The 15,075-nt window shown below is 40.6% G+C and overlaps 1 protein-coding gene and 1 pseudogene across 6 annotated transcripts in view; one reads left to right on the top strand and one right to left on the bottom strand.

Moving 5' to 3' along the window:
* MAPK14 (mitogen-activated protein kinase 14) overlaps window positions 1-15,075 on the bottom strand; it is an 86,384-nt gene that overhangs the window by 9,867 nt on the left and 61,442 nt on the right. For 3 of the 6 annotated variants that reach the window (XM_008994330.5, XM_054253927.2, XM_035295471.3), the window contains one exon: window positions 4,325-4,404. In XM_008994330.5, the coding sequence (XP_008992578.2) occupies window positions 4,325-4,404 (80 nt within the window). Of the gene's footprint in view, window positions 1-197; window positions 278-4,324; window positions 4,405-15,075 lie in introns of all 6 variants that reach the window. The other 3 variants (XM_035295467.3, XM_078369063.1, XM_035295472.3) reach the window with 1 other exon arrangement.
* On the top strand, window positions 10,547-11,233 carry LOC103792412 (ADP-sugar pyrophosphatase pseudogene; annotated as a pseudogene).

Raw genomic sequence — 15,075 nt, 5'->3', positions numbered from 1 at the left:
ACTAGTTATATTCCCAATATCACAGGACTGGATGACATTTTATCCCAAAAGTCAACATCTTGCAATAGCACACAGGCAGCCCTCGAGGCACATGCAAGCATTCAGTGATATTAAAAACCGTGTTGGTTATACAGTGGCAATAAAATGAGAATGTGGCTTCTGAATGCGACATCCCTGTACAGTCTCTTTGTTCTCACCTCATGGCTTGGCATCCTATTAATGAGATAAGCAGGGGGTGTTCCCGTCAGACGCATAATCTGCTGAAGCTGGTTAATATCTTAGATGCCTAGTCAAGGGCATTGTTAAACATACAGTGCAAAAAATAATTTTCAACTCAAGTTTTTAAAAAGGTCAAAAAGCCACCCCCAAACAAACAAACAAAAAAACCTATCTACCCTTTACCCTACCCACGAGCCCAAGGCTGCATGTTAAAAGCACGCTTCTGTGAATGACATGAATAACTAGGCATGTAGCCAGTGACTGGCCATGCAGATAAGAAAAATTACTTTTCTTTGGTTTTGGCATCATCTTTACTGTTAAATATTTTAGGTTCCCTGGAAACAGACTGCCCCTTGATCCAGGATGCCAGCCAGAGAACTGTTTTCAAGCACTGATGGCCAAAACCTATTTGTGGGAGAAATATAGATGATTCCAAAAATTTTGACTAAACTTTGAACAAAATAAAATATCCAACATATTTACTCCAGGAAGAGACTAAACTTTTTCAGCACAGGTTCTCCAAGGTACCACCCCTCCAAATTAAGATGCAGGTGGGCATTTGGGTTAATAAGCAACGCCACATTTCAAAGACGTTAGTTAGTGGTACATTTAAAATACTTGCCACAGACACAAAATGGTAAATGAAGAAAGAGGAGATGGGGAGAAGGTTAGAGGCTAATGGCAAAGGCAAAATAGACATCACAGGCTGCTGACAGTGTTATAGCATGCCCCATGATTTCCTCCATAAGTCTCTTCAACAAGTGAACAGACTAACCTCACTTAACATACAGCTGGAGGGAAGTCTGCAAAATACTCTGCAAGTATCTGACAAGGGCAGAGCTGAGATTTTCTACATATACAGGCACATACATAAGCTGTACTATTCTCTTTTAACTGTTCCATCAATGCTAACACAACTCACCCTCTTCTAAAATATTGTAAGAGCTGTTTATCATGTTCCTGCTAAAAGCAGAAGTGATGAGATTTTTAAAATCTTCAGTGTAATTCAATAAACCCCTTTTCTCTTCCCTTTTAATTAACTACTAATTCCCTCATTCAGGTGAAGCGTCATCTTCAATAAGCACCACGGCAAAGCAATTTTACTTCTTTGTGGCTTTCCTGAATAATTTTTCTACTTGAGCTCCTCCTCTGAAATGAACTCCCTAGTGGCCAGATGACTTAGCAGTAATCTGTTTAAGGCTGGCCATCAGAGAGTGAGAGCCATGTGCTCCACGATGCCTTTCATGCTCCCTAAGCCCAAAGGCAGAGGCCAGTACATTCCAAAGGGGATAGGAAATACACTCTGATTTGTGGTCTTTTTAAGAATAATAGATCAGATGATGGAATTCTTTATTTTGTCAGAAGTTAAGGTAACAGAATTTAGAGTTACCTTTAACAAATCACATAACGAACAATACTTTTCATGCCAAGAGAAATAACAAAAAGGGGCCACAAAGTAAACCAGCAATAGCAACCTAGCAGCTGAGTCTTAAAATGTAAAAATCCTGCCACCTCCCCCTTCCTTTCTGTGAATGATACCTGGCCTGCACATTTTCTGTCTTTGTCTCTTTTAGTCAAATAGGTTAGTATATCCCCTTTCCTGTCAGGAGGTTAGCAAGATTATTTTTCTGGAGGAAAATGTGAATGAGCCAGGTCTTTGCTTTTTTGTCTAATTTAATTAATTACTTTATTTTTAGAGACAAGGTCTTGCTCTGTCTCCCAAGTTGGAGTGCAGTGCACAATCACAACTCACTGCAGTCTCAAGTGATCCTCCTGCCTCAGCTTCCCAAAGTGCTGAGATGACAAACATGAGCTACTGTGCCCAGTCTGCTTTTGCTTTAGTATGATTTTCTTGTTCTTTCACACTTTATTACAGATACTGGGACATCAACCAAATGACTTCTCTATCTTTGGCGTCCATCATGAGTCATTTATACCTTTTGCTATGGCTCATCCTAATAGGTTCTCAATCCATACTGCATTCTCTTACTCAGTGTTCAATTTCTTCATAATTATTGGCATCCCTACTTCACTCTTTCCAGGAAAATGAAAATAGCAGTTGGCTTTCTATTTACAGCACTCCTTCACTAATGTCTTTTTTCCTTTTTTTAATTTTTAAAATCTCTGAACAATTTTACTCACCTGGCCTTATTTTTCCATTCTGTTCCCATGTATCATGTACTTCTAAGATAAACAGGTACTTGGGCAGTAAGATGAACGTCAAATTAATCTTGTCTACCCCTTAGGATGTTTAAACTACTTTTATCCACTTGCCACAATTATGAAAGGGGGAAAAAAAACCCCCACCTTCTTATTCCTACACTCAATATAATATTATTTTGATTAAGTTCTGTATTCTGGTACTCAATTTCAGTAGAGCTGTTGAAATGTATACTGTGCCTCATTTTACAGAGGGACATCCCATTATTAGGCTGTGCACCCAGTGTTTCTTTCTTAAAAATAAGTGATGGATTAATGACAGATAAATACTATTGCATTTACCCATACTTTGGTTTGAATACCTTGTGACTAACAGCACATATCTATAGGGCAGATGGTTGGGATGGAAGAAGAGACTAAGAAAGGGCTGCTAGGAGCCACTCTCAGGAAGGAATGAATGTGCTTAGTCTCATTAGCACTACTTATTAATTGAGCTCCTTCCCAGCTCTCCCTCTGCCCTTAGGTCCTCTTTACTAGCCAGTCTTTCTAAGCAAAACATTTTTTTTTTAAAGTAAGCATCAGCTGATATCTTTGATTCATTCTAATCCAACTTCTATATATCATAAAGGAAAAAAAAATCTCTTTAGGTTGACATTGTTATAACATTGACAATGACTTTCAAAATAGTGTGTAGTCACATGAGATTATAGTTTGGATCACGATATCAGAACATCTGGGATCTATACTCAGTGCATGACGTGAAGAAGTCACTGCCTTACTGGGCTTTTGCTCATCTTAAATAAGTAAATGAAACAAAATTCACAGTGGAGGTTGAGAAATGCACTGGGCTGAGTGATCCTTTCAAGAAAGGTACCAGATACATACCAGATGATGATATTCTTTATTTTGTCAGGAAGATGATGAACAGTTCCAACTCATCTGCTTATGCCTGCCTTAAGCTACCCAGCAGTCTTCCCAACTGGGCAAAGGACTCCTTCAGTCATAAATATTGGGAGGAGAATCCAGGAAGGCATAACTGGAGCTTGGCTCCATACCTGTTTTTTTTCTTTTGTTCAACTGCCTGGCAGCAGATAGAGGGAAAAAGGAAGAAAAGCTGGGCTTACATGGCTTCTCTCATGCCTCTGGCCCAAGAAAATGACCAAGAGCAGGAAATCGTAGCAAAAGTAAGCCAGAATCACATTCCTATGGCTTCTAAGTCCCTGCTTAGAGGCAAGAAAGCACTAGCCCCAAAACCTTTCTCGAGTTATTTAACTTATAATTACAAGGCTATAGGAGGAAAATTTATAACCACATTCCTGTGGATCTCAGGTATCAGGAGTGGAGTTGTTTCTTAGAAGGGGTCTAGGGACTGGGTAGAAAGGTACCTCTGCTGGGAACAAACACTTTACATAGGATGTGTAAGTATCTATTTTAAAACAATAGAAAGTAACTTCTGGAAAAAGGCAACGGTGTGCAGACAATGTACACTTTATTCTTTTAGTGATTAAGTTAGACTGAATACACGGTGAAGCTGATGCTCTGAGAACAAACACTAGAAAAAGTGAAAAAAGCTCTACGGTATATGTGAAACTTCTGAGAAAAATCAAAGTCAAGGCTTGAGGACAGAGACACAGATTTTGCATTAATCTCTTGGAATTAATTAGAATCTCAAATCTCATTGCTTTACTCGGATACTATTGCCTAATAGAGGCTCCCATGATCTTAGTATACACCCAGGTAGAGAATAAAACACACTTGTGCATGCAAGCAGATACACATGCATGCATGCACACACTCACACTCTTATACCTCACTCATCCGGGAAGTCAGCACGCAAAGGGCATGTGTGCTTACAAACACACTCAGGTCAAAGTACAGACTGGTAGAAGGCAAGTGGCAGAGGCTCCCAACAGGGCAGATAATTACAATCAAAGCATCAACTCACAGACTCTGAGGAGATTTTCTTCAAAAGCTCAGCCCCTGGGGTTCCAACGAGTCTTAAAATGAGCTTCAACTGATCAATATCTAATGGTGGACCATAAAGGAAAATGTTGGGACAAAATAAAAATGAAAAACAAACAATGACAAACAAAACAAAAACAAACAAAACACTCAGAGAACAGAAATGAAAAACCCCAAACCTTGCCAACACAGTGAATTCCTCTAGGTCAACCCTCCTGCAGGATGATCACTTCACGGACATGCTCCTCCTGTACAGAGATTCAAAATGCTACCACATACATATCCACTTTATATATAATTTGTGCATCTGTCAACAGCATGTATCAGTGAAGTGAGAGGCAGCATTAGCTCGGTTCTTAGCAGCCAAAGACAGCAGGTGAAAACACAAGAGCTTCACTCAGTCAACACCACCCTCCTCATCTGCCATCAAAGTATCAGTAACCAGTCCAGCAAAGAGCACTGGTAATTAGAGAGCCACAGATAAGAGAAAAGCAGCAAAGGCTGGGTGCAATGGCTCATGCCTGTAATCTCAGCACTTTGGAAGGCTGGGGTGGGCAGATCACCTGAGGTCAAGAGTTTGAGACCAGGAGGCCAACATAGTGAAACTCTCTCTACTAAAAATATAAAAATTTAGGCCAGGCACGGTGGCTCATGCCTGTAATCCCAGCACTTTAGGTGGCCGAAACAGGTGGATCGCGAGGTCAGGAGTTCAAGACCAGCCTGGCAAGAGGCTGAAACCCCATCTCTACTAAAAATACAAAAAGTAGCCAGGCGTCATGGCAGGCACCTGTAATCCCAGACACTCAGGAGGCTGAGGCAGGATAACACTTGAACCCGGGAGGTGGAGGTTGCCATGAGCCAAGATCAGGCCATTGCACTCCAGTCTGGGCAACAAGAGTGAAACTCCGTCTCAGAAAAAAAAAAAATGCAGCAGAGCACAGGAGCTAAGGATGTACAAGTTTATTTATGAATATTCTTCCAAGTATGACCTAAAGAGCTTATGATATGACAGTGGGAGGCCTGTAAGACCCCGAAGCCTGACCACTGGAGCACACCCTCTGGAAAGCCTCGCCTCTCACACTGGCTATAGTAGGCAGAGCACTGTGAGTGACAGTCGCCAGCAGACGGCGCTCTCCCACTGCAGGTTCTTTCAGGAGCACCGTAAGAATGCAAACACACAGGCGGTTTCAACTTTACACAATGTAAACGAACTCACAATGCTTAACAAACTTCACACATCCCAAAGGCTCTAAATATAGGCCACAATGCCAAAACTTTTATTCTGGTAGCCAACACTTCAATGTATGCTCAGAAGGTATGTGCATGTGTTAACCAGAAGACAAAAATTTGTTTGTTCTCTTTTAGTCTTACCTAAAAAGGAAATTAAAAAGAGGAGAAAACATGTTATAAAATAGGTTTTAATATTTCCTCTGAAAATGTGAGCCATTTATCCACGTCTATACTGACTGACATTCCGGGGAGGGAGAAGGGGAGGATGACTGTGTTCTGACCCACCAGGTTTTTCACATGACTAAATCCTCTTGGCTTCAGGTCTCAGCTTCAACTTCACCTCCTCAGGGAGGCCTCCCCTCAACACTCTATATATGTAACCCCCTACCCTTCAATTCTGTCTCTCAGCACCACACTTGATAACATCATTGTGCTTATCATAGCCTAGAATCACTTTATTTGCTTACCGTCTGCCCCCTGTACTGGTCTACAGCTCTATGAGGGCAGGGGCCACTCTGCCTGTTCACCACTTATCCCTAGCCTAACATCTGGTATATGACGGGCAGTCAAAATATTTGAGGAAAAGGTAGAGCAGGATGAAAGAATTTTTAAATTATGATTATACATATAAAGGCAACATAGCAGCACTTAAAAACAGCCTCTATAAACCATAGGTACCTACATTATAGGAATTACTTATACAGTAATTTGACATCTTGTCTTTTCTTTTAGATGTGAAATCAGCTTAAATGGAAGAAAATTCTGGACTGGAGTCAGCAAACCCCCACCTCTGCCTGTTTTATATATAAAGTTTTATTAGAATACAGCGATGCCCATTCACTTATGTACAGTCTATAGATGTTTCCACATTACAACAAGCACAGTTATCCTATGGTTCCCAAGCCTAAAATACTTATTACCTGGCCCTTTCAGAAAAGGTGTGCTAAACCCCATCCTAGACCAAAACACTTGTGTTCTTTAGATAGCAAAGATAAACTAGAAACAAATCCTCTCACGTAAGTTATTTCTAAATTAAGAATAGTAGGAAATTTTGTCATCTGCAAATGGCAAAAATCAGTGTGTTGTAAAGGTTAAGATTTTATTACTGACTTCTCAGTTGAAAGTGTTGACAAGAAAAAAATTTAAAAGCATAAGTTCATGGGGACAGAAGAGGTGTGTGGGTGGGATGGATACTGTCTTGCTCTAAAATAATCAGATTAATTACAATAGAAATTAGTAAAAAATATTCTTGATAATTTAAAATGACTCAATTTACAAAAATTTGGTTCCCTCACACTAACACTCTTCAGGAATATATTTAACTGGGTAGCCACCACAAGATAAAGTGAAACACGTATGAGAAAAATCTTGACTACTTCAAATCTCAAACGGGTGGCTTTAAAATATATTTGCATCAAAAGTAATCCCTAAAATGAAGCTTTTGATATTGGTATTCTTGTTTACGAGACTTCTGACTATCTACAATGACAGTCAATTTATTTATTTATTTTTGTTTTGTTTTTATTTTCTTTGTTGACAATCAATTTATATACTCTCTCTAAGGAAGACAGAAGGTTCTCTGAGTCGTGAATTTCTCAGCTACCTGAACTTCACTCCAACCTACCTGTAAGAGTACGTAATTTCCATTAGTCACAGTGGCTCATTACATCAATGAGCTGGGAAATCCTCTTTCTCCCACATCTGCTGGCATGAAACAGTATCAGGCCTGAAGAATCAAGCCCCAATTCCGCAGCCTCACACTCACAGCTGTCTGTGATTTGTCAGCAAGCTCCTTTTCTGACTCTGGCTCAAACTACTATTCCTTAATGCACTCAATGCTTCAACTCACACTAGATATTCCAGGTGCCTCTAAGCCTCCAAAGTTCCTATTTATGTAACTCAGAAACCAGAATACTCCCCCCTCTCCTGTCCTTCCAAGCCTTTTCTATTCCTATTTACTCTTTAAAGTCCTATTCAAACAAGAACTCTGCAATGAAGTCTTCTTGGATATCGAGGTAGAATTAAGTTTCTACTTTTTCTCAATATCTTATCTATATTCTAGTGTATTTATCACTCTATCTTATTTTATAATCAGAGACAAACAGTTTTTCAAGTAACTACTGTAACTGTCTTTCCACTGAGTCTGATCATTCTGGTTTAAAGGACAGGTACCGGAACGATCCAAGATGGCCGATCTCGGGATTACAGCTCTCAGTGAAGGCGCGGAGAACTAGAGGATGCCACACTTTCAAACAAATTCTGGTCGCTCACGGAGCAGAAGATCCCCAGTGGAGGAATCACACAGGTCGCCAGCGCGACTCTCGTGGCCGGCACAGCGGTTCCGCTGGCACCTCAGCGCGGCAGCCCTCGGAGCAGAGTAAACAGGTTTGGAAGACCCACACAGGCCCCCAGCACGACACCAGAGCCCCGCGCAGCACCTTGGCGCAGCAGCGCTCCGCGCAGAGTAAACGGGACCGGTTCTCCTCCTGACCGAGGTTTGGAGCCCCAGGAAGGCAGAGTTGCCTACTACGGACACAAGAAGGAAGCCAGACTGGAGAATCCTGGGCAGAAAAGCACCATCAGTTTTAACACCGCTGCTCTGGCCCTGGGAACTAACAACCTGGATGCCCACTCAAGAGACCTAATCTGAAAGTTGGTAAATTCAAAGATGACAGGAGGATAAATTTACAATGACGGGAAGAAACCAGCTTAAAAAAGCTGAGAATACTCAAAGTCAGAACGCCTCTCCCTCTAAAGATGATCACAGTTCCACATCAACAATGGAACAAGGCTTGATGGAGAACGAGCGCATCCCAATGCTAGAATCATGCTTCAGGGAATGGATAATAACAAACTTTGGTGAGTTAAAAGAACATGTAAAGAAACTGGGAACTTTGAAAAAAGGTTTGATGAAATCCTATTGAGAATAGACAACTTAGAGAGGAGTATGAGTGAATTAATGGAACTGAAGAATACAATACAGGAACTCTGAGAAGTATGCACAGGTTTAAACACTCGAATTGTTCAAGCAGAAGAAGGGATATCAGAGGTCAAAGTCCAACTTAATGAAATAAAACGAGAAGAAAAGATTAGAGAGAAAAGGATAAAAAGGAATGAGCAAAGTCTCCAAGAAATGTGGGACTATGTGAAAAGACCAAATTTACGTTTGATAGGTGTACCTGAATGCGATGGAGAGAATGAATCCAAGCTGGAAAATACCCTTCAGGATATTATTCAGGAAAATTTTCCTAAACTAGCAAAGCAGGTCAATATTCAACCCCAGGTAATACAGAGAACACCACAAAGATATTTCTCAAGAAGAGCAACCCCAATCGTTAGATTCACCAGGGTTGAAACGAAGGAGAAAATACTAAGGGCAGCCAGAGAGAAAGGTCAGGTTACCCACAAAGGCAAGCCTATCAGACTTACAGCAGATCTCTCAGCAGAAACTCTACAGGCCAGAAGAGGATGGGGGCCAATATTCAACATCCTCAAAGAACAGAACCTTCAGCCCAGAATTTCATATCCAGCCAAACTAAACTTCGCAACTGAAGGAAAAATAAAATCTTTTATGAACAAGCAAGAACTCAGAGATTTTATTATCACCAGGCCTGCTTTACAAGAGCTTCTGAAAGAAGCATTACACACAGAAAGAAACAACCAGTATTAGCCTTTCTAAAAATATACCAAAAAAGTAAAGAGCACCAACATAAAAGAATTTACACCAACGAATGGATAAAACAGCCAGTTAACATCAAATGGCAGTAACCCTAAATTTAAATCAACTAAATCCCCCAATCAAAAGACACAGCCAAAACCCAACGGCATGCTACATCCAGACCTGTTTCACATGCAAGGATACACAAAGATTCAAAACAAAGGGATGGAGAAAGATTTACCAACCAAATGGAGAGCAAAAATAAATAAATTAATTAATTAAAAGCAGGAGATGCAATTCTCGTATCGGATAAAATAGATTTTAAAGCAACAAAGATATAGCGGTAAAAGGATCAATGCAACAAGAGCTAACGATCCCAACACCCAGATACATAGACTTAGACTCAATGAGACAGAAAATTAATAAGGATATCAAGGACTTGAACTCAGATCCGGAACAAGTAAACTTAATAAATATTTATAGAGCTCTCCATTTCAAATACACAAAATATACATTCTTGTCAATACCACATCACACCTACTCATAAGTTTAAATGAAACATTGATTGGCCATGATTAATACCCAATTTTTTTCAGAATAAAGCAATATTTCCGTTCACTCTCCCTCTTTCTTCCTCTCCTTTACTCATTTTTTTTTCTTTCCTTCTCTCAAAAAAAAGAAATCAACTTGTAAACCTCTCGATCCAGGTCGGCAATGTCTTTCTCATTGCTTGATTTCCTTCTTGATTTCCTTCTTCCCTTCCTTCCCTTCCTTCCCTCCCTTCCCTCCCCTCCCCTCCCCTCCCCTCCCCTCCCTTTCCCTTCCCTCCCTCCCTTCCTTCCTGCCTTCCTCCCTCCCTCCTTCCTCCCTTCCTTCCCTCCTTCATCCCTCCCTTCCTCCCTCCCTTCCTCCTTCCCTCCCTTCCTGCCTTCCTCCCTTCCTCCAAAAAACTAAATAAATAAAGGACAGGTACCATCCTATCCCCAGCACTTTTCCACAGAGCGGCTTGATAAATACTGGTTGACTTGAAAAGATGAGCCATGGCACATCCTTTTAGCACCTCAGGAGGTGGGGTGTCCCAAGCCGTGGCACCGGCATCTGCTGACACTGCTGCCTCCAGCAGTTCTTTTGTCCTCTTCCCTTCTTCACCCCTACACCTAGGGGGTGAACTCTCCTGAGGGCTGTAAAGACTTGTTTGAAAAGGGAGAGCCACGAATCAGCCGAATCTTCTCAGAATGCCAAACAGTATATTATTTCAGAGGAGCTAATTTCAAAAGGAAAATGGGTCAAGCTTGAACAAACAACATACACGGATCCTATTGGTAAAACTAGAATTTGGGACTCAGTGAAATGTACAACCAGAAAAGAACAGACTGCTGATGGTGTAGTGGTCATTCCATGCTGCAGAGAACACTTCACTACGAGCGTATGGTTCTGGTCAAACAGTCCTGACCACCAATGGGTGGTTACTGCATAGAGTTCCCTGCAGGCCTCACAGATGATGATGAAACCCCAGAAGCAGCTGCTCTTCGGGAGCTTGAGGAAGAAACTGGCTACAAAGGGGATGATGCTGAATGTTCTCCGGTGGTCTGTATGGACACAGGTGTGTCAAACTGTACCACAGCCATCATGACAGTAACCATTAACCGAGATGATGCAGAAAACGCAAGGCCCAAGCCAAAGGCAGGGGATGGAGAATTTGCGGAAGTCAGTTTTTTTTACCCAAGAATGACCTATGGCACAGACTTAATGCTCTGGTAGTGGAAGAACATCTTACAGTGGACACCAGAGTCTATTCCTAGACTCTAGCACTGAAACATGCAAACACAAAGCCATTTGAAATGCCCTTCCTGAAATTTTAAGGCCAAAGACAACATTGGCCATTTTTATAAATGAGACCACCAGGCCTTCTTCACAGACTTTGTATTCAACTTAATGTTGATTTGAAATTAGCTTTTTCATAAAAGCACAGAACACACACACACAGAAGAAAAGATGAGCCATATTATGCTTTTCAATTCAGCTCTACCCTGCTGCCTTGCCCTCAAAACCCAGAATGACCATACTCCATGGAAAAATACACAGTGTAAAATAAAAATCTTAGTAGCTAAAAGCATTTGCATGAAGGAAGTTAAAACATGCAAACCTCTGAAGAAATCACCATGGGTTCTTCAAAAGCTGGCAAATTCACTGAAATATAGGCCAGTCTTCCAATAGTACCAGCTACTGTAAGGCCACTGATTTGTCCAGGCAGTTAAGACCAGAAGGAGCTTCACATAGCCATATAAGCAGAGCAACGCAAAACTTACTACATCATGACAATCAGTTATTTCCACAGTGAGCTATCTTTTATAATAGGTTTAGCCCTTGTTCCCTTAGGTAGAAAATATTTTTACTATTAGTTTAAAATGTGTTTTAATTGTAATGATCACAATGTCAAAATTTAAATCATAAATCTCCGGGATCTTTCTAAAATAAATGAAGAAAAGGACAACTTAGGCCTAAGATTACTCTTTCTGAGATAGACTCTTGCTCTGTCACCCAGGCTGGAGTGCAATAGTGCAGTCTCGGCTCACTGCAACCTCTGCCTCCTGGGTTCAAGTGATTCTCCTGCCTCAGTCTCCTGAGTACCTGGAATTACAGATGCCCAGCTAGTTTTTGTATTTTTAGTAGAGATGGGGTTTCACCATGTTGACCAAGCTGGTCTTGAACTCCTGACCTCATGATCCCCCTGCCTCAGCCTCCCAAAATGTTGGGATTACAGGTGTGAGCCACTGCGCCTGGCCCAGATTACTCTTTAGGCCAAGTCATTTTTAACAGAGCAAAAGTCAGTCAGAATGAACAAGTAAGGAAAAAAAAATATCTAAGTGTAACAGAGGGAAAGTAAAAGAGGGATATTCTAGTCAGTTCTAAGTGGTCCAGGAAACTCCTAGAAAACCTCCACAGGACAGAAAGTTGAAGATGAATAAAAGGACCAGTTGCAGACATATCTGCCATGAGCAGCAATTTTCAATGAAATAAATCCACACAGGGCAAAGTGGAGCACTAATCTTTCGGAAGGTAGGAAATCTTCCTGGTGACAGACAGGATCGACAAAAATAAGACTTAGCCTAGCTTCTTATCATCCAGGTTGTCAAAATAGCCTTTTTCACTGTACCATAAAGAAAATGTCTCAAAGTACCCTTGGTTTATGGACAAATCTGAGGATTCTACTTTTTTTTTTTGAGAAAATGTATTCTCAAGATAGAGAGGAAAGGGCAAATAATCTAATAAAATAGTTTTCTTCTTCAGTATTTATTAGGACACTTGCTTTTAGTGTCTCTAGTGAAACTGCTTTTTAAAAATGAGAGAATATTTGGCAGAGCACAGTGGCTCACGTCTGTAATCCCAGCACTTGGGGAGGCTGAGGTTGCAAATCACTTGAGGTCTAGAGTTTGAGACCAGCCTGGCCAACACAGTAAAACCCAGTCTCTACCAAAAATACATAAAAATTAGTCAGGTATGGTGGCATGTGCCTTTAATCCCAGCTACTTGGGAGGCTGAGGCAGGAGAAATGCTTGAACCCAGGAGGCAGAGGTTGCAGTGAGCTGAGACTGCACCACTGCACTCCGGCCTGGGTGACAGGGCAAGACTCTGTCTCAAAAAACAAAAAAATAAAAAAGAATATTTGAAACCAATGACTGAAAGTGATGGGCAGATGTGAGAGAAGGATCTCTAGAAGCTTTAGCTCTATTGCTGGTGTTTTAACTCACAAGCAGGACAGTATGAACAGAGGTGTTCATTATATTATTCTTTGTCTTGTAGTAAGTCTGAAATACTTCAAAACATGTTTGCAAAAGACCAGAAGAAAAAATGAAAAAAAGCAGAATTAAGAAGCAAATTTAATACACTAAGAAAATTCCTGTAGACCAGGGGAGCAGCTGATAGCAAGTAGATTTTAATTCAGCTCCATTAACCCACAATATCTTAAGAGTACCATTTCTGTTAAAATGAAAGAAGGTTTAACACATAAAGGAAATTCACTTGATTATGCAGAAATGGAAAACAGGAGCAAGCCAAGGCTGTGATCTCTGGTAGGAAAACAATATTTGATGACAAGCAGGACTATAAAACTTTCTCTCTTCCTTAAGCTGCAGAGTGTTGAGTGTCCATAGTAGAATTTTCTAAGTGGCTCATTCATTTCAAGATAGATCTATGGTATTTGAAATAGGTACTATACCTGAAAGAGACACTCTGTATCCTCCCTCCTTTCTAGTACAAAGTTCTGTTAGTTATGTCCCCATGATATCCCTAGTCAACTAAGCTTTTAAGAAAGGGCTTCACTCTTTAGAAAACAGTAATAATATTATTAGGCCAGATGGAAGGGTTCTGCAAAATCACAAACAAGAATAATTTTTTTTTTTGAGATGGAGTCTTACTCTGTTGCCCAGGCTGGAGTGCAGTATTATAATCTCAGCTCACTGCAACCTTTGCCTCCCAGGTTCCAGTGATTTTCTCCTGCCACAGCCTCCCAAGTAGCTGGGATTACAGGCTAATTTTTGTAGTTTTAGTGGAGTTGGGGTTTCACCATGTTGGCCAGGCTGGTCTCAAATTCCTGACCTCAGGTGATTCACCTGCCTCAGCCGCCAAAAGTGTTGAGATTACAGGCATGAGCCACTGTGCCCGTCAAGAATAACTTCTAATCTGATAATATATCATTGGCTTTAAGACAAAAATCCGTATTTCTTACCTTTTTTTTAACTAAAGTTCTGGGATACGTGTGCAGGATGTGCAGGTTTGTTACATAGGTAAACATGTGCCATGGTGGTTTGCTGCACCTATCAACCCATCACCTAGGTGTTAAGCCCTGCATGCATTAGTTATTTATCCTGATGTTCTCCCTCTGCCTGCTCCTGCCCCCCAACCAACAGGCCCCAGTGTGTGTTGTTCTCCTCCATGTGTCCAATGTGTTCTTATTGTTCAGCTCTCACTCATAAGTGAGAACATGCAATGTTTGGCTTTCTGAGGAAAATGGCTTCAAGCTCCATCCTTGTCCCTGGAAAGGACATAATCTCATTCCTTTTTATGGCTGTATAGTATTCCATGTTGTATATTTACCACATTTTCTTTATCCAGTCTATCATTGATGGGCATTTGGGTTGATTCCATGTCTTTGCTACTGTGAATACTGCTGCAATCAACATACACATGCATATAATCTTTATAACAGAATGATTTATATCCTTTGGGTATATACCCAGTAATGGGATTGCTGGCTTAAATGGTATTTCTGGTTCTAAGTCTTTGAGGATTTCACCAAACTGTTTTCTACAATGGTTGAATTAATTTAAATTCCCACCAACAGTGTAAAAATGTTCCTATTTCTTTACAGCCTCACCAGCATCTATTGTTTGACTTTTTAATAAGCACCATTCTGACTGGCATGAAAGAGCATCTCATTGTGGTTTTGATTTGTATTTCTCTAATGGTCATGTTGTAATGGTAATTACAACCATTTGTAATGGTCAGTGATGTTGAGCTTTTTTTTCATGTTTGTTGGCCACATAACTGTCTACTTTTGAGAAGTGTCTGTTCACGTCCTTTGTCAACTTTTTAGTGGAGTTTTTCTTGTAAATTTGCTTAAGTTCCCTGTAGATTCTGGATAATAGACCTTTGTCAGATGGATAGATTGCAAAAATTTTCTCCCTTTCTGTAGGTTGTCTGTTTACTCTGATGATAGTTTCTTTTGCTGAGCAGAAGCCCATTTGTCAACTTTTGCTTTTGTTGCCACTGCTTTTGACATTTTCATCATGAAATCTTTTCCCATGCCTATGTCTTGCATAATATTGCCCAGATTTTCTTCTAGG

This window comes from Callithrix jacchus, chromosome 4, assembly GCF_049354715.1.
Source record: "Callithrix jacchus isolate 240 chromosome 4, calJac240_pri, whole genome shotgun sequence".
NCBI classification, from domain to species: Eukaryota; Metazoa; Chordata; class Mammalia; order Primates; family Cebidae; genus Callithrix; species Callithrix jacchus.
Note: the sequence above shows the minus strand (reverse complement) of the source record. Positions and strands in the feature narration are given on the sequence as shown.